This window comes from Bactrocera tryoni, chromosome 4 (genome assembly GCF_016617805.1).
Source record: "Bactrocera tryoni isolate S06 chromosome 4, CSIRO_BtryS06_freeze2, whole genome shotgun sequence".
NCBI classification, from domain to species: domain Eukaryota; kingdom Metazoa; phylum Arthropoda; class Insecta; order Diptera; family Tephritidae; genus Bactrocera; species Bactrocera tryoni.
The window spans coordinates 41,844,455-41,865,798 of NC_052502.1; the positions used below are offsets into that span (position 1 = coordinate 41,844,455).

Here is a 21,344-nt window from a genome sequence, read left to right on the forward strand (position 1 = left end):
CGCATGACTGGAGAGTAATAGTAAAGTAAGGCTGCGGAGAACAGGGGAATCTTATTAGAAAGAGGAGTCCGTCGGTCCCCTTAGCGAAACCAAGGGAGCCATAAACTATAAGGTAAGGGTTCGAAAGGGTGGTGCTCAGGATATTTCCAACGGATGCCAAAGTTGAAGATGCGCACACTTCAGTTGTGATTCAATTGACAGGAGGAGATAATCAAACGATCATGGAGAACCACTCGGTCATTTCGGACGTAGTGAGTTCTGGGGGCGACTGGCTTCAATTTACTGCTCCGTCTGCAACCAGACAGCGACGATGGCGTCGTGATCCAGGAACCGTGGCTGAGTAGTAACAGCATCTCTGGGTTGAATCATATGCCGCTGGCGACCAATGGAAAAGTTGGAAGATGGATGCCATCATATCAGCACAGCTGCAGTAGGTTGTTAAGGTGTGATGCTATTGGTTTGTATCCATCTATGCAAACGGCAGAAAGCTGGGATACATCCGGGGACATAGAGGCTAGTCTTTTTTACTAAAAAGTTTTGAGAGGCTGATGAATCTGTACATAAGAGAGCGAATTCCGAGTGACCATTTATCACGATTATTGTAAAGGTAGGTCAGTAGATATTTGAGGAAGCCACAAGATATGATACTGAGAGAGGGAGAGGGCTTTCAATAACGTATTGCCGGAAACACTTGTAACTGCACTGGACGGTTTTGGGGTTGCATAACCTTATTGTTAAATTTTCTATGTAATTGGCTCCCCAAACCTTAAACGAAATTTTCTGGAAACGCTGTTTTCAGAGTCGCTGAGGAAAATTTCTCCGAAACGTCTGGAATTTTTTTTGAAAGCCTGTTTGTTAAACATCTAAATTTTAACCTGTCAATATTTTTTTTTTTTTTTTTTATTTTGGAGCTGAGTTAAATACTTTCAGATATAGGCCAAGCTTTATATCAAGGAATATTATGAAAGGATTTATAGCACCTGCGACAGGTGGTACCAAACCCAGTAACCAAGCGAGGCTGACAAGCTTGGAGAGGACGTAGATGACTAAAGTGCTGCTGCCAGAGAATAGAACGCGGAAGAGTACAGCTGCAGCAGACAACCAAGGAAAAGCTACCGAAAGAGCTCTGAGAATAATTGACTTTGCGAGAGAAGTCTTGCCAAATTTTAAACTTCAACTGCCAGCAGTGGCAGCCGAGAGAGCTCAGCTAAAGAGGCTAAACCGTCGGTCAAACGACCGAAAACTAAGAGTGTTACGATAACTAGGAGCTAAAATAGTTATAAATTCAAGTATGACCAATTTTAAACTTGAGATAGCTTAACGTAAAAAACCATTAATGTAAAGTTTTATCCCAACATATTATCTGGTGTTTGATTTGGATTAAAGTGGAAGAATCGTCTTTGACGCATTTATTTATTGATTAATCGCACTTTTAGTAGCTTTTAGCTTTCAACACAACTGGGGAGTGGGCAGAATTATTATCCGATTTCATCTATTTTCACACCGTGGGAGGATATAACAAAAACATTAGTTCTGAGTGAATTTGGCTGATTTAGCTGTAATGACTTAGACGCAAATTCCTCGTAGCAATCGTTCAATTTGCCCATCTGTGTTACCAACCTTCCAAGAAACGCACTTTTCATTCATATACATATTAGGTTGTCAAATATCTCCCTTTCGCCTTTTTGTCTTTTGAATTTCGCGGCTATGTATAAAGCGCTACAGAGCTCGTATCTGGCAATACTATACATCTTTGAAAGGCCTTGGCATAACCTACAAAAAGACGCTATGCATGATTAGTTTAGATATTGTGTTCAACAGTTATAGACGTGTAAACATGGAGTTCACTAACGCCGAAATTCGCGCCATTTTAAAGTTTTCCTTCGTTAAAGGCAAATCCGCTAGAGAAACGTTCCGTGAGATTAATAGTGTTTTGGGGGAAGGTACTCTATCACTTCGAACTGCCGAGGAATGATTTCGACGATTCAGAGCGGGTGAAAACGACACCATGTATAAGCCAGTCGGCGGAAGACCTGTGACGACGAATACCCATCAAATCATAGAAAACATCGAGTTAAACCGGCATGTGGCATCTCGTGACATCGTCCAGAAGATGGGAGTTTGTCACCAAACCATTTGCAGAAAGCTGGATGCACAAAAAAGCTTGATGTTTGGGTGCCGCATGATTTGACGCAAAAAATCTTCTGGACCGAATCAACGCCTGGGATATGCTGGTGAAACAGAACGAACTCAAACCATTTTTGAAGCAGACGACAAAAAATGGATCACATACGACAATATCTAGCGAAAACAGTATTGGTCGAAGGCCGGTGAATCGTCCCAAACAGTGGCCAAGCCAGAATTGACGGCCAGGAAGGTTTTGCTGTGTGTTTGGTAGAATTGGAAGGGAATCATCCACTATGAGCAGCTCCCATATGGTCAGACGCTTAATTCTACCATGTACTACGAACAACTGGACCGCTTGAAGCAGACAATCGACCAGAAGCGTCCAGAATTGGCCAACAGGAAGGGTGTAGTGTTTCACCAGGACAACGCCAGACCACACACGTCTTTGATGACTCGTCAGAAGCTACGGGAGCTCGGATGGGAGGTTTTATCCCATCCACCTCATAGTTTGGACATAGTGTCAAGTGATTACCACCAGTTCCTGTACATGGTGAACACCCTTGTTGGTGTAAAGTTGAACTCAAAAGAGGCTTGTGAAAAGTGGCTGTCCGAGTTCTTCGTAAATAAGGAGAGAGGCTTCTACGAGGGGGGTATTATGAAGTTGCCGTCTATATGGAAACAGATTATCGAACGAAACGGCGCATATTTGAACTAAATCCGATCGCTGTAACACTTTTTATAAAGCATTGAATAAAGAGCAAAAAAGCGGAAAGGAGATACGTCATCTTGAACCATTTTCATATATGTATGAATGACTTTATATATACCTCAATTAGCGTTAATAGTTACAAACAAGCTACAGTATATTCATATTCCAGTACAGATTTGCCATCTGCAATATGAAACTCCTCAGATTGACAAAGTACACCAAGTTTCATCAAAATATCTCAATTTAGCTTTTCCTTACTACATCAGGGTAAATAATTTTTGAAAAAAAAAAAATCATAGTAAAAAAACAAACGGTGTAGACGAAGTTAATATACCCTACACAGGTGCATTTCTTTTATTAACTATGTGTTCAGTTTGTATGGAAGCTATATGCTATAGTAATCCGATCCGATCCGAACAATTTCTTCGGAGATTACATTGTTGCCTTAGAAAATAACTTGTGCCAACTTTTGTGAAGATACATTGTCAAATGTGAAAGTTTTCCATACAAGAACTTGATTCCGATCGTTCAGTTTGTATGGCAGCTATATGTTATAGTGGTCCGATATCGGCAGTTCCGACAAATGAGCAGCTTCTTGAAGAGAAAATGACGTTTGCAAAATTTCAAAACGATATCTTAAAAACTGAGGGACTAGAGGAACTGAGGGACTGAGACTATACAGTCAGACGGACAAACAGACGGACAGTCAGGCATACGGACATGGCTAAATCGACTCAGCTCAACATACTGATCATTTATATTTATACTTTATACAAGTAGGGTCTCCGACACTTCCTTCTGGGTGTTACAAACTTCGTGGCAAACTTAATATACCCTGTTCAGGGTTTAAAAAGTCTATGCACCGAACTTATAGGCCTTTTTATTACCTACAATATTGTCAGTTAACCTTTTTCTATAGGAGTCGTAGTTTTACTGGAAATGGAGATAAGCCACTCTTAACATTTAAAAGTTCAAGTACGCTCCTCCCCACTTTCAAAGGCTTCCGTACTAGTCTATACAATTTTTTTATTTAAAAAACAAAGTTTCTACTTGAAAGTGCTGTTGTTTTATCTTGGGCATACGTTCATATATACACATACATATGTATGTAGTATATGTATCAATGATAAGAGCTCTTAGAAATAATGGTTACTCTTATCTCTCTACGTGTTCATTGTTGCGTCTGATAATGATGCTATCTTTGCCAGTAAACATTGCTTCTTAATGCATCATACAATGAGTCTGCTCGCTTGTTTTGAAGAAAAAATTTAAGGAAGACTTTTTAATTATACAAAAATTGTATTCTAAATCATTTAGAGTTTTAACTAGCCAATACGTGAAAAAACAACTCTGTAAACAGCGATCAAACATTGCTTTAGGTAGCATTCATTTCCTACTTGGAAGGGTAACTCGGGCAAGCACACGTCGCATATCAAATTTAGCAACTTATTCAAAGAAGGTTAATTATAAGAGTTAGAGACAGTTGTTTCTTGTCTGGTTCCAATAGAGACTTACCCTTTCTTACAGCTTGTATTTAAAAATAGCTTATCTTCAGACAATGACAATAATTTTGATATTAAAACGTGCTACCGATACGTCATATCTTCTAATAATTGAAGTGATTCGCAAACTGACGTTGTTTTTACTGTTTTGGTATTTTTATGCACTCCATCGAGAAAGCTACATACATATGTACATCGTTTGACGCGTTCTAATGTTGGGTTTTCCAGAATTAATTGCAAAACAAATAAAGAAAGGCTAAGCTCGGGTGAACCGTACATTTTATACTCTTGCAACCTGCAAGAATTAAAGTTCGAGAAATGTATTCAAGGAAGAGTTAAGATTTAAACTCTTGTAATTCCCAATTGCCACGAAAATATGGCAGACGGGGCAAGTATTGACCCGATTTTATCTATTTTTGCCAGTAACTTGGGTTTCATTAATCACCAATCATATGGAATAAAGTCAGCCAGATGTTCGAAAATTCTGATGTTAGTTATATGAAGATTAGGTCAAGTTTTCCCCGAATTCATACATTTTGGGCACACAGATACACTGTTATGAGTAAAACATGCTCACTCATTTTCATTGGGACAACTCATATTGGCCGATATATGCGGTATAAAATCACCAGGAAATTCGAAAATCTGTATATTAGGTATATAAGGTCTTGGGGAAGTATTGACCCGATTCAATCCATTTTTAATACGCAGAGATGCTATTATGAGTCAAAAGTCAACTATGTATACTGAAGTCCACACTTCAGGTAATTGAACAGTTTTCGATGATTTGGTAAGTTTTTGATCATAACCTTATATCTCGCTTAGTTTAAGTAGGTGAACAAAACTATTATACTCTGTAGCAACGTGTTGCAAGAGTATAAAAATATATACAGGCAGAGTTATGTGTATGGTGAATTCTCTTCGAACAATCATTGAGCTATACAGATATATAGTATATGTACAAGTATGTACATATTTACTCCAATTAAAAATAGAAACAGTGTGGAAGTTTTCCGTTTCTCATATCGTCTTGTCATAAAATTATATACTCGAAGGCTGTTTAAATTTTCGTTATCATAAACGAAGTTTGAATTTGTTAAATTGTATTTTAAGTAATAATAACTGTATTCAATTTTAGTGTAATTTTATTACATATTATTTTGTAGTTAAATTCGAATTACATATTAAGAACTAGTAATTTATTCTTTCTCTTGGAAGGGATCTTTCTGAATATATTTCGTCAGATTCTTATCACCATCCTCTTCCACTTTTGACAATTCCGAAAATCCTTCCTCGTCAACAAAACATATTTCGTGTCCGTCTGGATCCGCTAAGATGATAACACGCACCGTCGCCTTTCCCGGCGTGTCAAGCGTAATTAGAGGGGTCAATATAGTGCCGTTTGCTTGCTGAATAATCGCATCAATTGCAGGTTGAACATTTAACGGCACGGCAAACGCAATGCGACCATATGCTTTAGCCCGATTGATAGGATCGGTTAATTTTTTCAAAGTTAAACGTGCTTGATTTTCGCCATAGAACAGTGTTATTGCACTAGAATCTTCGACCTCCACTTTCATTTTTAATAATTCATGCCAATACGTTTTAGATGCCGCCAAATTGCTTGAGTGTAGAGTGACGCTCATTACAGGATCAGTTCCTTGAGGTTGAGGCTCTTCAATTATATAGAATTTATAGCCATCAGGCGATGTTAATACATGTAAATCTTGCTCCTGTGAAATAGGATAGTTTTGAGATCGCGCTCGTTCAATAGTCTCTTTGGACTTAATAGTGATACCGCCGAAGTCATTACCTACAAATTAATACACATTTTAATATATATAATTTATATGTACATATATACAAATTTACACAATAAAACGATTGTAAATTCCTAGAAGTGTATAAGAAAAACAATACGTAACTCTTGAAACTTGTACACGAATGATATACTCCTACTATGCAAACATGCAATGAATATAGATATATTTACTACAAACGCAACAATTATCTGCTGTAAACTACGTTCTATTTAATGAATGTATTTACCCAATTCGTATTCTTTTACACCATAGTTGTAAGTGAGCTCAATTACAAAATGAGAAGATTCTGGTCCATAGCCAATCATAGTTTTGCTCCACCGGTTGTCGTAAGGTCTATATATATGTCGATACAGATGTACATAATATTAACGATATATTAATTATAATTACTAATTGCCGTTCTTACCCATTACATTGCGCTTCACAGCCTTCTTTAAACTCTTCATGTCGAAGCACCTTAAAATAATTGCATTAAAATTATTAAAAACTTACGAAGCTCACATGACTAGGTAGTTCAAAAACAAAACTTAGTATTAAAGCAACTTTCAGTACCTTCATCCCGAGTATATCTCGGAAGAAATATGCATTTTTTCCACGATTTCCAATCTTGAGCACATAGTGAAGCGTGCGACCCGGAATATCAACATTCGCCATATCGGTTTTATAAGAATAATTACGATTAAGTAAAATTGAACGCTTTGCGATTATCGGCAGCGAGCGACGTCCCAAGCTGATTGTCGACAATAAAATGCAAGACATCGGCACTTGGAAAGTTTATATATATTTATCTTATATACGCTTTAGTAAACTAATCAACAAAAAACCGGTTTTATTAACTGAAATACAAAAACAACTTGATGTCGTGACGTTTTAGCTTTTATTTACCAAGAAATTCAGAGCAAAATAATAAAAAAAAACTTAATACATACATACATATATAAGCTATTCCATCAGCTGATCAATGACCATTACAGAGCTGCCACTTTCGGAATTTTTATATCATGATATTCACGGATAATAAGATTTACCTGTAACTTGTCTCGCCTTGCTTGATAGTTCACATATAATATATGTATGTAAATAGCATCCCCCGATTTCGAGGTTAAAATAGGTATGTACGGATAGAGGAGGTCTTCCAGATATAAAATAAAAGGTTAGAAACGAATTAGTGAATTGTTATAGCCTTGACAGACGGCAGCGTTAATCCGGATTAACTGCGCACTTAATCAGATCCAAATTTGTAGGTGACAGACGGCAGCTATGCGAGTTTGAAACTCTCATAAACAGTTCATTGTCCATTTTATAATATTTTCAATGAAAATTGATAGAAGATAAACATTACGGTTGCTAGCCGACCAATTTTTACCAAACCATTTTTTATTACAAAAGCATATAAACACATTATTTTTAAAACTGCATCATAACATAGAAGTTTTATTGATATTATATTGAGAATTTGATAAACAGCTGTCAGGGTTGCTTGTATTTCATTCACACTAGATGAAAATTGGCCATTTTTAACAATGTTGCCAACGAAAATCTCACAAACTCCCCAAACTTTTGAGAGTTATTTTTGGATTCAGCAACGGAGTTAGCTGTGGTAACTCTTGACTTAATCCCGAAAAATGCAATTAATCTGGTTTAACGCTGCCGTCTGTCAATGCTATTAGTGGACATAAAAGTTAAAAATATAACTATAAAATTCATTATAAATGGGAGAAACACGCATTTTAAATAGTTGAATTTTTGAACTTTGAATGCAAGTATCTCAAAAACCATAAGTCGGCAACTATATGTATATATTTTCTTAATCTCGAGGGCCTCCTCTATCCGCACATACCCATTAACCCCGTAAACCGGGGATGCTATTCTAAAATTTACCCAATTCATTATTTCTTGAGCTGTAGTAAAGTAATTTTGACAGCTGGTTACGCATTGTGAATGATCCACATTAGAAGAGCAAGAGAAGATAAACAAAGAAAATAAACTTCTGTGTGTAAGCGCAAAAATATTTGTATTGCGATTTAAGGAATATGGATGAAGATTGGTAAGTTTTATATCAAATTTCAAAATGAACTATATTTCATGATAATGATTTTAACTAATTGTAGGATGAATTTAATGAATACTTTGAATTGTGGTGCCATGATGGCTGCCATGGAGACGGATGCTGTATTCCAAAAAAAAGAGCGAAAGAAATCGAGATATTGGGTGAGTCCATACCTTAAGGAACGAAACGACAACGGAAGGTTCATGACCGATTTCGAAGCCTTGCGAAATTCTCCTGAATTATTCAATGAAAACTTTCGCATGCCACCACAAGTTTTTGATGAACTTTATGAGATGGTGGAGCCGCATCTACGTCCGAAACGTAACAGCAGGCCAAAAGATTTTATTCCAATCAAAGCCAAATTGGCAGTGGTACTGGAGTATGCTTTATACATTTTTGCCAAAGTGTCTTTCTAACCGTGTTATGTTTTATTGAAAAATATTCTTACAGATACCTAGCTTCGGGTGATTTGCAACGACACTTGGCTTCTTGCTATCGTATCAGTAAACAGCATTTTGGCAGAATCGTGAAAGATGTTTGTGAAGTACTATGTACCGTATTAAAAAATGAAGTGCCCGATTGGACGGAACAAAATTTGGTAGAAATAGCTAATGGTTTTGAAAACCAGTGGAATTTTCCAAATTGTGTTGGCGCCATTGATGGAAAACACATTAGTGTAAAAGCTCCTCCAAAAAACGGAAGTATATTTTATAACTACAAAATAAGATCACATTCTGTGCCTCGATTGTACCAAAAAAGTAATACAAATTTTTAACTTTTGGATGTATAGGGGTTTAATTCAATTGTGTTGCTGGCTACCTGTGATGCAAATTATAAATTTACCTATTTGGATATAGGTGCTTATGGAAGTGAAGGCGACTCTAATATTATGAGAAGTTCTAAGTTTGGCACCAGCATTATGAATGACACCTGTCTGTTTCCTCCTGACACGGTAATTAGTAAACAAAAAATACCGCATTTCATTGTAGGAGACAACGCCTTTCCTTTGTGTAAGCGGTTAATAAAACCGTATAGCACCACACAACTCTCGATAGAGCAAAGGATTTTTAACTACAGGCTAAGTAGAGCAAGGCGGTGCATTAAAAATGCTTTTGGCATTTTAACTGCAAGATGGCTTTGCCTTAGAAATCTTTTATTTTGCAAACCTGAGCGAGCGCAAGTTGTTGTTTCGGCATGTTGCCTATTACATAATTTCCTTACAAATAAGTGTCGGCGAACATATAACTCGAATGCGTTTTCTGGTTTTGAAGATAGCACTGGAAATTGGATAGCAGGAGAATGGGAAGTGTTGCAAGAACAAGAACACACTCGCAATCGAAATGAATCCAACGTAACCACTTACCGCGGAAGAAATTCAGATTATGGCAAATATATACGTAAAATATTAACAGACTATATTAATTCTACAAATGGACCTATCCCCTTGCAAAACAATGCCACTTTTGTTTAAAATTATATCATTAATCTTATACAAATTAAAAACATCAAGACTATAGCTTTTAGTTTTAATTTCAGTACAAAAAATTTTAGTATTAAAAAATAGTTATAAAAATGTTAATCTGCGATGTAGTAAAGTTTAGCGCGCGATTGTTGCATTTTGATGAGTCATTATTTTTTAAATTTCCATCCATTTTTTTAATTTTCAAAAATTATTGTATAATTATAAATTTCACTATACTCGCGCCGATGTCACTTTCCTTCATGAAACAATTGTTATTTACCTCAAATCAACAAAGAGAAGTAGTTTACCCGGCAAGCCATTTTTCGGTTAAAACATGGGTTAACTACCCAACAATGCTGCCAGAGATTAAAGTTTTTCTAAGTTACTTAAATTAAAAATTATATCTGATACCCTTGTGTACATATACACAGTATGTATGGGTTTGTTTCGCGCTAATAATTTTCAAAAGTTTTGGTAGCCGTGGATTGCTGGAGAAGTTTCGACTAACCCAATGGGACTCTGGTTCATGGTACGATGAGGTATCACATCACAATGTTAATCATGCTTGAGTCATATTTGATTTTCCGTTTTATCGTTTTTCTTCATATTTGTGTGAGTTTGATGAAAAGGCTCTGCACACGTTTGGAATACAACATTCTACTTTATTTGGTATCCTGTTATCTAAACGAATGGATATTGCTCTTTCAGGGCTTATAATTTGTACAATCAAAACAGCAATCTGCAAGTGGTCAACTGGCTTTTTAGATATAATTTATAACGTCGATATATTGGAGTAAATCGTGTGAAAAGTTTGCGGTACAGTATGATTTTTTTGTTTTTCGTTTTGTATCTAACCAATTATTTGCTCAGAAAGTGTGTTGGACGAATTAGCAAGTTCTGTGTGTAGGGTATATATATATATATGTATATACATCGACTCACTCAGGAAAGCATCATAAAAATCGCAATACTAATCAACACTAGATGACGCTCCACATACTAATCAAGCTATTCACGCCACCTTTCTGCCACTAGTTTAAATATCGAAAGCTACCCAGTGAGAATGTTTATGTGTATTATATGTGTTTACATTGCACCGTCTAAAGTTTTTTTAAAGTCATGCAAATGACACCGTAAACGAATTACGTCTTGAAAATTGTGTCAAAAAACCAAGAATGAGGTTCTAAGTTTATAATAAATTAATAATTTAATTAATAATAACAAATGGAAACTCTTGAATGTAACGGTAATAATATTTTTATGATGCAGCGCCACCCATCTGTCAATAACAGAATCTATCGGTTTTTTTTTGTATCAGTTTAACATTGTATTTCAAATGTGTGGTATTCCTTGGTGTTTAATATTTTTTAAGTAAATTTCATGATATTGAGTATTTTGCACGTAGACTATCCCGTAAACAAAATTTTGCACCAACCAACTTATCGCAGCATTAATGGAATGAAGGTTTCTTTCCTACTAGTCTGTAGTATCTACGCAAGGCCATAGTCAGACTAAGGGAATGATTCAGACAATTCGGATTGAGTAGTGATACAAGGCACATATGCATACACTGTTGACTCGAATCGGTGAGCACTCTACGGACAAAATAATTGTACAATTCGATGGCGACACCGACGGACATAAACCTACAATACCACGGTAAAAGTTTCCAGTCAGCGAATGTCGAAGTCCAAATATTTAATATATACAATTCCTCTGTTCATGTGGCCAAGTATAGGCACGCTGCTTTGTGGTGATCCTGGGGGATGCCGGGAAAGCCGTAGTCTGATAAATAACACAAATTGACGACCTAAGCTAACTCTCGCATCAGATGATCTGCCTGTAATTATCACCATCCAGAAACCCTCAAACTTTATTTCTGTGGAAAACTGCAAGTATATCTTTGCTAACTGAAGCAAAGCCCTACTAGGCCGGCTTTATAAAAATCACAAAGGACAACTTCATTGCATTACCAATTCAGTTCTATTACCGCCTTCTTCGTTCCTGCTGAAAGAATTGAGGAAATCCGCTCAGTTTCCCACCCGAAGTTGTAATTTTGGCAAATGAGCGTGATGCCTTCTACTACGTCGACGGCAAATTATCTAATCCTTACCTTCCTAACGGGGATTAGGGGATTCAGAATAAAAAAAAAACAAAAACAAAATGGAATTATCTGAACGAACGAACCATTTTTTTGGAATCAAATCTTACACCCTTAATAGTAATAAAATAAGTAATTTGATTCGAAAACCCAAATTTGATACTGTATGCACATAATGAAAGGACATTTTATTTTAAACTAAAGGCTATGAATATTAAAATATGAATATTAAAATTATTGGACATTCATTAGGGTAATGTTATTGGTGAATTGATTATATGGGTTTATTTTTTATATTAATGCGGTTTTTTTTCTTTTGCTGTCTTCTTTTTTTGCGTTGTTGCTTTTTCTTATTCTGACGTCTTTTCTTAGCAGCTTGTTGTTTTCTTCTACGCTTTGCAGCACGTTTCGCGGCACGTTTCTTCTTGGCTGCAGCACTTTTGCTTCCAGAAGAGGCTGCGTTTGAAGACTCTGCCGCGGGTGTCGAGCTTGAAACAGAATCAGAATCAGCGGCTTCTGCATCTGTTGTGTCTTCAGCGGATTCTGCATCAGTTGAGTCTTCAGCGGCCTCTGCATCAGTTGAGTCTTCAGCGTCCTCTGCTTTGGTAGTTACGTCTGCAACGGCTTGAGTTGTTTCCTCGGCATCAGTATCAGATGATTCTGTGACGTCAGCTGCTATTGTGAAGCCAGTTTGAGCCGAAAGAACTAAAAGCCCCAACAAAAGTAAATATAACGATTTCATATTTGAAATAACCGTATTGCAAGGGTGTACAAGTACGACTATACTTCGATATGCACCTTATAGGTATTTATAGTAAAATGCTAACCTTGTTTTAAAAGCCATACATATTTGCACATCCCAGAAACACTTGTGTAGAATGTTAAATAAATAACTTTCCTAAATTGTTCAAATAATAGTATTTGTTTCGTGAAGTTTACTTAAAAGCATATCAGAGGTATTATTCGTCTATATAAATACAAAAAAAAATGTATACTCTTGCAATCTGTTGCTACAGAGTTTTATTCACCTAACGGTTGTACTTAACGAAAAGTTGAAATCCGATTGATTGTCTGTCTGCCAGTTCATCCGACAGTGCAAACTGTAACATGAGTAAAAGGGGCACCTGTGGGCAAAAATTTTGAAAAAGTGGCGAGGTCCCGTCCTCTATTAAGTTTAATGTACAGGAGATATAAAAACCAAATTTACCCAGCTCAAATATTATAATAACTCTTACCGATGCTTAGCGATACGCTTAAAAACTAATATCTTCTTCTTCTTCTTAAGCGTCGAATACTTTCAGAGTGTTTTCGTCCATGACATGACCTAGCCAGCGTAGCCGCTGTCTTTTAATTCGCTGCACTATGTCAATGTCGTCATACATATATATATCTCATACAGCTCATCGTTCCATCGAATGCGATATTCGCCGTGGCCAACGCGCAAAGGACCGTAAATCTTCCGCAGAACTTTTCTCTCGAAAACTCGCAACGTCAACTCATCATTTGTTGTCATCGTCCAAGCTTCTGCACCATATAGCAGGACGGGAATTATGAGTGACTTATAGAGTTTGGTTTTTGTTCGTCGAGAAAAGACTTTACTTCTCAATTGCCTACTCAGTCCGAAGTAGCACCTGTTGGCAAGAGTTATCCTGCGTTGAATTTCCATGCTGACATTGTTGGTGGTGATAAATCAGTAACTAATATAACCGTGATAAATCAGTAACTGAATACGCTAGAGACGTAAAAATTTGTCTCCAAGATGGTATAAGAAGTTTTTATGGGAGCCAGGGTAAAAATTGGATGAGGGGCGTTGCACAGCCCTCATTTTCGTGAAATCAAATATCTCCGGACCCGGTCATCCGATTTGAACCAAATTTAGTACGTAACATTCGTCTCATGTTCCTATATCACAGTGCGAAAATGGGCGAAATTGGATCACAACCACGCCTACTTCCCATATATCGCAACTTTAAATTCGATTAGATTCTTACACTTTCCAGTACTCAAATAATAATAATTCCTTTAAAGTATGCCTCCTTATGACCAAATATTGCCCACATCCAGCCAAAACTACTCAAACCCCAAGGTATAGAATATTTGAACCACAGTATCGATAGTGACTTTTGACCGAAAATAACGGTCAATATACAATTGAAATTCAGAGAGAATCCTTTCCTGACAATAATATCTCTGTGTATCAAAAATGGGTTGAATCGTGTCAATACTCCCCTGAGCTCCCATATACCTAATATAAATATTTTTTAACTTCCGGATGACTTTATTCTGCATATATTGGCCAATATTTGAGTTATCTGAATAAAAATTACAAAGCGTGTTTTACTCATAACAGTGTATCTTTGTGCCTAAATTAAATGAAATTGTGTGAAAACTTGACCTAACCTCCATATAATAAATATCAGTATTTTCGAACATCCGGCTGACCTTACTTCATCTGATTGGTGATCTCATATGAAGTACCTTAATGAAATCCAGGAACATTATTGAGTTTGTGACACGATAGTAGTTAATAGATAAAATCGGGTCGGTCATTGCACTACGATGAGGTTGACCTCTGCGATTATTCCTAATGTGAATAGCTCGTGCGTGTAATTTTTGATAAAATTATTTTTGTTTTTCTAACAAAGCTAATGCCGAATATGTCGGAATATAATAATATTTTATTTAAAAGTTTCGTAACCCTTCCGTAGAGTGAAATAATCAGATGAAATTTAAAATTGTTTTTTAGTAGTCATGGATTTTATAAATAGGTCGAGTAGTTATTGATGTATTTTCACCGTTTCGTATGAAGCTATTCTGTATTTTGACTGTAAAAATTAACGTGTTTATTTCAGGAGTAATTTTCAGCGTAACTGTTATAAGAGAGTCCTGGTCATTATCATCTCACCATCTCATGTCATCCATTTTCATAATATATGTTAGAAAGACTTGGCCTCAGCGAGTTTGTAGATGGTTCAGTACTGCATGGTAAGACTGTATTTAACCCCTTACTCCTTTTTGTATATACCCTAACGGTGCTTTTTTAAATAAGTTATTTTTACTTGGCGAATTATTTTCATATTTCAAAGCAAACAATTGGCGAAATGTTTACTTGCAAATTTTCCTTGAACCGTAAAATTTGGCACACACCCAATAATAATATTTTGAAAACTTAATTTCTGTTTGATATTATTTATATAACTGTTTTCTAGTTATTATTCCGTTATATAAATTAATTGTTCATGTATTTGTATTTAAGTTTTGTGCCAAATTATTTGTGAAGACTAAATTGGTTATACAAAATGTACGTCATAATACGGGTATTTCCGGAATCGAGAACGCGACAATCATATATGTATCTTTTAATGTACCGAAAAACAAGTAAAGAAAACTATATTCGGATATAACCGGACATTTTATATAATACTATGGAAATTCGCAAAGATCAAAGACGGGGAAATTCCTTCAGTTGTTGCAAAAGTTTATATTGAACAATTACGGAAGAAAGAACGCGTTATGGATTTTCTTAAGATACGATATCTCAGTTCATGAACGGTTTGGCTCAAGGGCATAATATTATTAGGAAAAGATTATCTCTAAGCTTCAACTTCCGGTTGACTTTATACTTGTATTTATATGAAAATGAAGAAACATGTTTTACTGTAGACAGTGTTTCTATGTGAGAAAATTGGGCAAAACACATGACCTAGCCTCTATATAACAAATACATAAAATCCGGGCGACTTTACTCCATATGATTGGTAATGGGATCAAAGGTACCTTAATGAATCTCAGGGAACAGTTTCCGGGATTTTCCATTCAGGGATTCCGATCCTCTGGTTGACGTTTTACAACTTAAGGTATTGCCCTGGCTACGAGTTTTGCAATTTCCAAAAGTAGAAAATATTCGGTTGCACTTAGACCTTTCTTACTTCTTGTTAACAATATTGTAATAGCTCTACTGTGGTACTTCGATGAGGGTCGCGTGTATAACTTTAAAAGGGGTTTGGAATACAATCACGATTATACCTTTGAATGATATCATGTCTCCCGCAAAGCTTATGTATCGCGAGCACAATACATATACATTAGCGCGAAATAGATTTTAGGGCTTAAAACAGATACCTTTTTGACGTCAAATTGGCTGAACCTCTATATGCCGAATGCCGAATGGATTTCCCATAATAACTCAGATAATAATAGCATCTGTACAGGCAGAACTGAACACAGGCGGCTTGGGACCATTTACAGGTATCTGTGGCGAAAGGTGAATGGCAAACTTAGGATTCCGAAGAAGTGTCATTTGTAACAAAATTCATGGGGCAAAAACGTGCTCTGAAACGTTTCGTTCATACGTCTACCAAACCGATATGTTAGGTTATACGCAAAATTACATGGTTTAATAGAAATATTTAAGGATATGGTGAAAAGGATAACAATTAAATACTGAAAAATATTTTTGTGAACCGCTTACATGAATTTTTTATACCCTGAACAGGGTATATTAAGTTACACGAAGTTTGACCACGTCACTTTCTCTTCAAGAAGCTGCTCGTTTGTCGGAACGGCCGATATCGGACCACTATAACATATAGCTGCCATACAAACTGAACGATCGGAATCAAATGCTTGTATGGAAAACTTTCACATTTTACAAGATATATTCACGAAATTTGGTATATGTTATTTTCTAAGGCAACAATGTAATCTCCGTAGAAATTGTTCAGATCGGATTACTATAACATATAGCTGCCATAAAAACTGAACACATATGTAGTTACTAACAGAAATGCACCTGTGAAGGGTATTTAGCTTCGGTGCAACCGAAGTTAAGGTTTTTTCTTGTTTTTGCATAGTTACAGTCGTTTAGAAGTCGTGCAGTTGAGTACACGGTATCTTGGGCTAAAGTTTAATTTATATACCGTATATATCGGTTATATGCAAACAAACGGTATTCTTTTATATGCAAACTCCTAACATATATGCAATCATTTTGATGTAAACAAAAAATTGCATAAATGTAATAGCAAGTAAGGAAGGGCTAAGTTCGGGTGCAACCGAACATTTTATACTCTTTTGACTTGTAGGAATCAAGGAAAGGGCAATACCTTAAGGTGTAAAATGTTAAACTGAGGATCGGAACCTAAGCAATTTGTATGTACATATATACATAGTCTATATACAACTCATCCACTGACCGACATATTCGGCATAAGATTTGTTAGAAAAACAAAAATCATTATACATATGTACATATGTTATGCCGACCCGTTTTATCTATTCACTGTTATCATGTCACGTGACTAAATAATGTTTCCTGTGTTTCATTAAGGTGCCTTACATACAATCAGTATTCACATGGAGTAAAGTCAGCCGGATGTTCGAAAGTCCTAATATTAGTTATTTTCAATTCGATTCACAGAGATATTATTGTCAGGAACGAATTCTCTCTAAATTTAAATTGTATATTCGATATTTTCGGCCAAAAGTCACTTTAGATATAGGGTCCAAATATTCGGTGCCTAGGGGTTTGAACAGTTCTGGCTGGATTTTGGCAATTTTTGATCATTTTTGCTCTTCGATATAGGAATATGAGACGAATGTTTCTACTAAATTTGGTTCATATCAGGTAGCCTGATCACGAGATATGAAATTTCCCCAAAAAGCGGGCGGTGTTGCGCCCATCGTTAAATTTTTACCCTGGCTCCTATAAAGACTTATTATACAACTTTTTCAAAACTGTTGCCCACAGGTGCCGCTTGCTACTAAAATCCCGTTCACAAAACCACAGAATCAGTATATTTACAGTATATATTTAATGATTAGTTACGACACTCTATAGGTTTTTGGTTAATGGCGTTTTGTGGGGATGACAGTGGTCCGATTACGCCCATCTCCGAATTCATAATTTTTTTGTACTAAGGAACCCGCATACCCAGTTTCATCAACATAGTGTTACTCACGTTACAGCTTGCACTGTCGGCCGGACTGACAGATAGACAATCAATCGGATTTCAACTTTTCGTTAAGTACAACCGTTAGGTGAATAAAACTCTGTAGCAACAGATTGCAAGAGCATAAAAAATTTTTGTATTTATAAAGATAAATAATAACTTGATATGCTTTTAAGTAAACTTCACGAAAAAAATACTATTATTTAAACAATTTCGGAAAGTTGTTTATTTAACATTCTACGCAAGTGTTTCTGGGATGGGCAAATATGTATGGCTTTTAAAACAAGGTTAGCATTTTACTATAAATATCTATAAGGTGCATATCGAAGTATAGTCGTACTTGTACACCCTTGCATAACGGTTATTTCAAATATGAAATCGTTATATTTACTTTTGTTGGGGCTTTTAGTTCTTTCGGCTCAAACTGGCTTCACAATAGCAGCTGACGTCACAGAATCATCTGATACTGATGCCGACGAAACAACTCAAGCTGTTGCAGACGCAACTGCCAAAGCAGAGGCCGCTGAAGACTCAACTGCTGCAGAAACTGCTGAAGAAACAACAGCTACAAAATCTGCTGAATCTTCAACCACGACACGCGCGGCAGAGTCAACAACACTAACTACTGATTCAGAATCTTCAAGTACAGAATCTTCAAGCTCAGCCTCTTCTGGAAGCAACAGTGCTGCAGCCAAAAAAAGACGTGCCGCAAAACGTGCAGCAAAGCGTAGAAGAAAACAACAAGCTGCTAAAAAAAGACGTCAAAATAAGAAAAAGCAACAACGCAAAAAAAGAAGGCAGCAAAAGAGAAAAAGCCGCATTAATAAAAATTAAATCCTCATAACCAATTTACCAATAATATTACTCCAATGAATTTCCAATAATTTTAGTATTCATAGCCTTTAAATTAAAATAAAATGTCCTTTCATTATGTGCATACAGTATCAAATTTGAACTTTCGAGTCTAATTATTTTATTTTTATTAAAGATATAAGAACATGGGGGACATTTTTGGATACACAAATATATGTCAAGTATTATCAGGAAAGGATTTTCTCTGAATTTCAATTATACATATGTATATCCTATACATTGACCGATGTTTTCGGTTAAAAGTCATTTTAAATACTGGGGTAAAAATATTCGTTACTAAGGGGTTTGAAAACTTTTGGTGGGATTTAAACAATTTTTAATCATAAGATGACATACACTAAAGGCATTGTTCGCGCAAAGTTTTATCCCGTTATATTAATCACTTCTTGATTTGTGTACTGGAAAGTGAGAAAATTAAAAGGAATTTAAAGCTATGTTACTCGTATATGCGAAGTAGGAGTGGTTGTAGTCGGATTTCGCTCAGTCGGTCACGAGAAATGTGATTTCACCAAAAAGTGTGCGGTGCTACGTGCCTCGTTCAACTTTTACCCCGTCTCCGATAAAACCTTCTTATACCATCTTAGAGGTAAATGTTAACGTCTTTATCATATTTAGTTTTTGATATAGGGCTATCTTCTGATTTCAACCACACCATCGGTAAGAGATCTTATAATATTTGAACTGGGTAAATTTGGTTGTGGTAGCTTTAGGGGTATGGAGATATGTATACTCGTATTAAACTTTTTAGAGGGCGGGGCGGGTCAGTTCATTTCATTGGAAAATAACTTGCACACATTCAAAGCTACTTAAAAATATATGTTTTTTTCTTTTGGTACTTCTACTTTTCAGAACTTTCTAGGAATATATTTTTATTGTCTTTAAATGCCTCGAAGACACTAAATTGTTATGAAAAAAAAAATAGTCACGCAGCGAAACTCAGCTAAGCAATACTGCTTTCGTTGAGGGGTGTTTAAGGGATTATATACGGTTAGAGTTTTCTAAAAATCGATTTTTTTATTTTATTTTCTTAATGTTCATATATTTAAGAATATACACAGAACATTTTATATCGTTTCGGTGAATGTTTTCGAAGATACATGCAAATTTGAAAAGGCGTTTCAGAGTGCTTGGGAGTACAAGGCCAAGCTTTAAAAGCTTTTTCTCAAAATGGTGGCCAACATTTTAAGAGCCTTTAGTGTGTTAAAGGGCGGGTACTAAGGGATAGACCCTCAATGGCTGCGTTCTTGATTTATACTTGAGCAATTTTCCACAACATTTTACAAAAAAATTGTATTTGTAACTTTTTATTTTTCAGACTTCATTTCATAGATGTTCATAATAAACAAGGACTACTTAAACATATATTTATTTAATTTTCCTTAAACCGCTTCGGATAATTTTAAAATTGCACTTGCCATGTTATTCAATGAATCGACAACATTTTGGAAACATTGTAGGAAAGTCTCCCTGAACTGTGCCTCTTCGTCGCTTCTCCTCTTATTCGCTGCCGTCATATCAGCAACTATTTCTTGGCATGTCTGCTTTCGACCGCGAGAAGTTAATGGCTTGTCGTCGACTGAGGGACTCTGCGAATCAATATGGATTATAATGTCGTTCTAAATGTAAAAATAAAATATCATTGTGCTTAATATAAAAACTATAGGTATAAACATATTATATGCAAACATTTTATTTAATCATCCCTCTACTCCAATTGTTGGGATATCAGGCAGTCTATCCACCACGGTCCTCCCTAAAGTTTCCATTGTCCGCTCTTCGAACTCGAACGATTCAGTTTCTTCCATAGGCCTTCCACCTTGCAGTATTCTATCCACTTTCGCCTTTCTTGTCCTCGATCGTATTTGTTTTTTCCAATGGCTCAAACTCGGTAAAAAAACCAGACATTTATTACATTTATACATAAAATTCCGATTGAAGAGGTATATAATAAAGATTAATTCATACTCTAATAAAATTAAATTCAAGTGAGTCAGTACCAAGAACGAGGACATCTTCAGAGGGGATAGAAGAAAGTGCGGCAAATAGAATATCTCATTCGATTCCGTACAGTCGATTACATCAAAATATTTGAAATTCGCTTTTTAAAATCTCTTTGTAAAAAATGTGAGGTTTTAACCAAGTTTCTGTGGTTTATTACAATTATATAAAAATACTGTACCAATACTGTACCGTTTAAATAGAAATTGGTTAATTTTTCACTGCATCCAAGCGACAATATAATAGGGGCACTGGCTGTCTGTTGTTACATCTAAAATCTTAGGATTATTGACAGTCGGAATTTGAACATCAACATCATCGACTGCAAGGTTAAGATCTAGTCTATACTACTTCGCCCAGTTCGTGAATATGGTCGCTGTGGATTTAGTATGGGAGAGCTTTAGGTTCATTGCAGAGAAGAAGCAAGAAAGGTCCGAGAGGTAGCCGCCCGACAATATCGCACAATCAGCGACGAGGTGCTTGGAATTCCTTTGGTGGTTGAGAGATTTTCGAAATGTTGAAATTAAACAGTAACGAAGAGGCGAACTGCTTTCCGAACGCGATTTTGTTGTCAACTTTAGACTCTTCGATAATGGCCACTAATATCGTTCTACTTGACTTGTTTGGCTTCGTTGTGGCATTAATTCCTTTTTTGAGAGCTTTCCTTTTTGAGGTGAAGAGATGATTAACATCATTGTTGACAACTAATAAATTATTCATTATTACAAATAAAATACGAATATTAAAA

General features: G+C 36.0%; 4 protein-coding genes across 7 annotated transcripts; 2 read left to right on the forward strand and 2 right to left on the reverse strand.

The window, feature by feature from the left end:
- Positions 1–5,465: 5,465 nt before the first annotated feature.
- On the reverse strand, positions 5,466–7,038 carry LOC120775704 (glyoxalase domain-containing protein 4). The gene is made up of 4 exons (XM_040106015.1): positions 6,714–7,038; positions 6,568–6,617; positions 6,388–6,494; positions 5,466–6,151 (listed from the first exon to the last, which is right to left on the reverse strand). Exons 1-4 carry the CDS (start codon positions 6,918–6,920, stop codon positions 5,538–5,540), a joined length of 978 nt encoding a protein of 325 aa, XP_039961949.1. The 5' UTR covers positions 6,921–7,038; the 3' UTR covers positions 5,466–5,537.
- A 1,135-nt stretch (positions 7,039–8,173) lies between these two features.
- On the forward strand, positions 8,174–9,727 carry LOC120775811 (protein ALP1-like). 4 transcript variants are annotated; one of them, XM_040106160.1, is made up of 4 exons: positions 8,174–8,208; positions 8,273–8,590; positions 8,662–8,908; positions 9,002–9,727. In XM_040106160.1, exons 1-4 carry the CDS (start codon positions 8,195–8,197, stop codon positions 9,680–9,682), a joined length of 1,260 nt encoding a protein of 419 aa, XP_039962094.1. In that variant the 5' UTR covers positions 8,174–8,194; the 3' UTR covers positions 9,683–9,727. The 4 variants fall into 4 exon arrangements, with proteins under 4 accessions (XP_039962094.1, XP_039962096.1, XP_039962097.1 ...); XM_040106162.1 differs by having other exon boundaries at positions 8,662–9,727; XM_040106163.1 differs by having other exon boundaries at positions 8,273–8,582; positions 8,662–9,727.
- Positions 9,728–12,048: 2,321 nt separating this feature from the next.
- Positions 12,049–17,722, reverse strand: LOC120773867 (protein PXR1-like). The gene is made up of 2 exons (XM_040103021.1): positions 17,707–17,722; positions 12,049–12,479 (listed from the first exon to the last, which is right to left on the reverse strand). Exons 1-2 carry the CDS (start codon positions 17,720–17,722, stop codon positions 12,049–12,051), a joined length of 447 nt encoding a protein of 148 aa, XP_039958955.1.
- Positions 17,723–18,097: 375 nt separating this feature from the next.
- On the forward strand, positions 18,098–18,559 carry LOC120773873 (ADP-ribosylation factor-like protein 6-interacting protein 4). The gene has a single exon (XM_040103027.1). It carries the CDS (start codon positions 18,098–18,100, stop codon positions 18,557–18,559), a length of 462 nt encoding a protein of 153 aa, XP_039958961.1.
- The last annotated feature ends 2,785 nt before the right edge of the window (positions 18,560–21,344 follow it).

Coding starts and splice junctions, on each gene's coding strand:
- LOC120773873 (XM_040103027.1), top strand. CDS start 18,098: ATGAAATCGTTATATTTACTTTTGTTGGGGCTTTTAGTTCTTTCGGCT.
- LOC120775811 (XM_040106160.1), top strand. Junction 8,591..8,661: donor AAATTGGCAGTGGTACTGGA/GTATGCTTTATA, acceptor ATATTCTTACAG/ATACCTAGCTTCGGGTGATT. Junction 8,909..9,001: donor TAAAAGCTCCTCCAAAAAAC/GGAAGTATATTT, acceptor TTGGATGTATAG/GGGTTTAATTCAATTGTGTT.
- LOC120775704 (XM_040106015.1), bottom strand. CDS start 6,920: ATGTCTTGCATTTTATTGTCGACAATCAGCTTGGGACGTCGCTCGCTG. Junction 6,618..6,713: donor GAGATATACTCGGGATGAAG/GTACTGAAAGTT, acceptor AATTATTTTAAG/GTGCTTCGACATGAAGAGTT. Junction 6,152..6,387: donor TGTAAAAGAATACGAATTGG/GTAAATACATTC, acceptor ATTAATTTGTAG/GTAATGACTTCGGCGGTATC.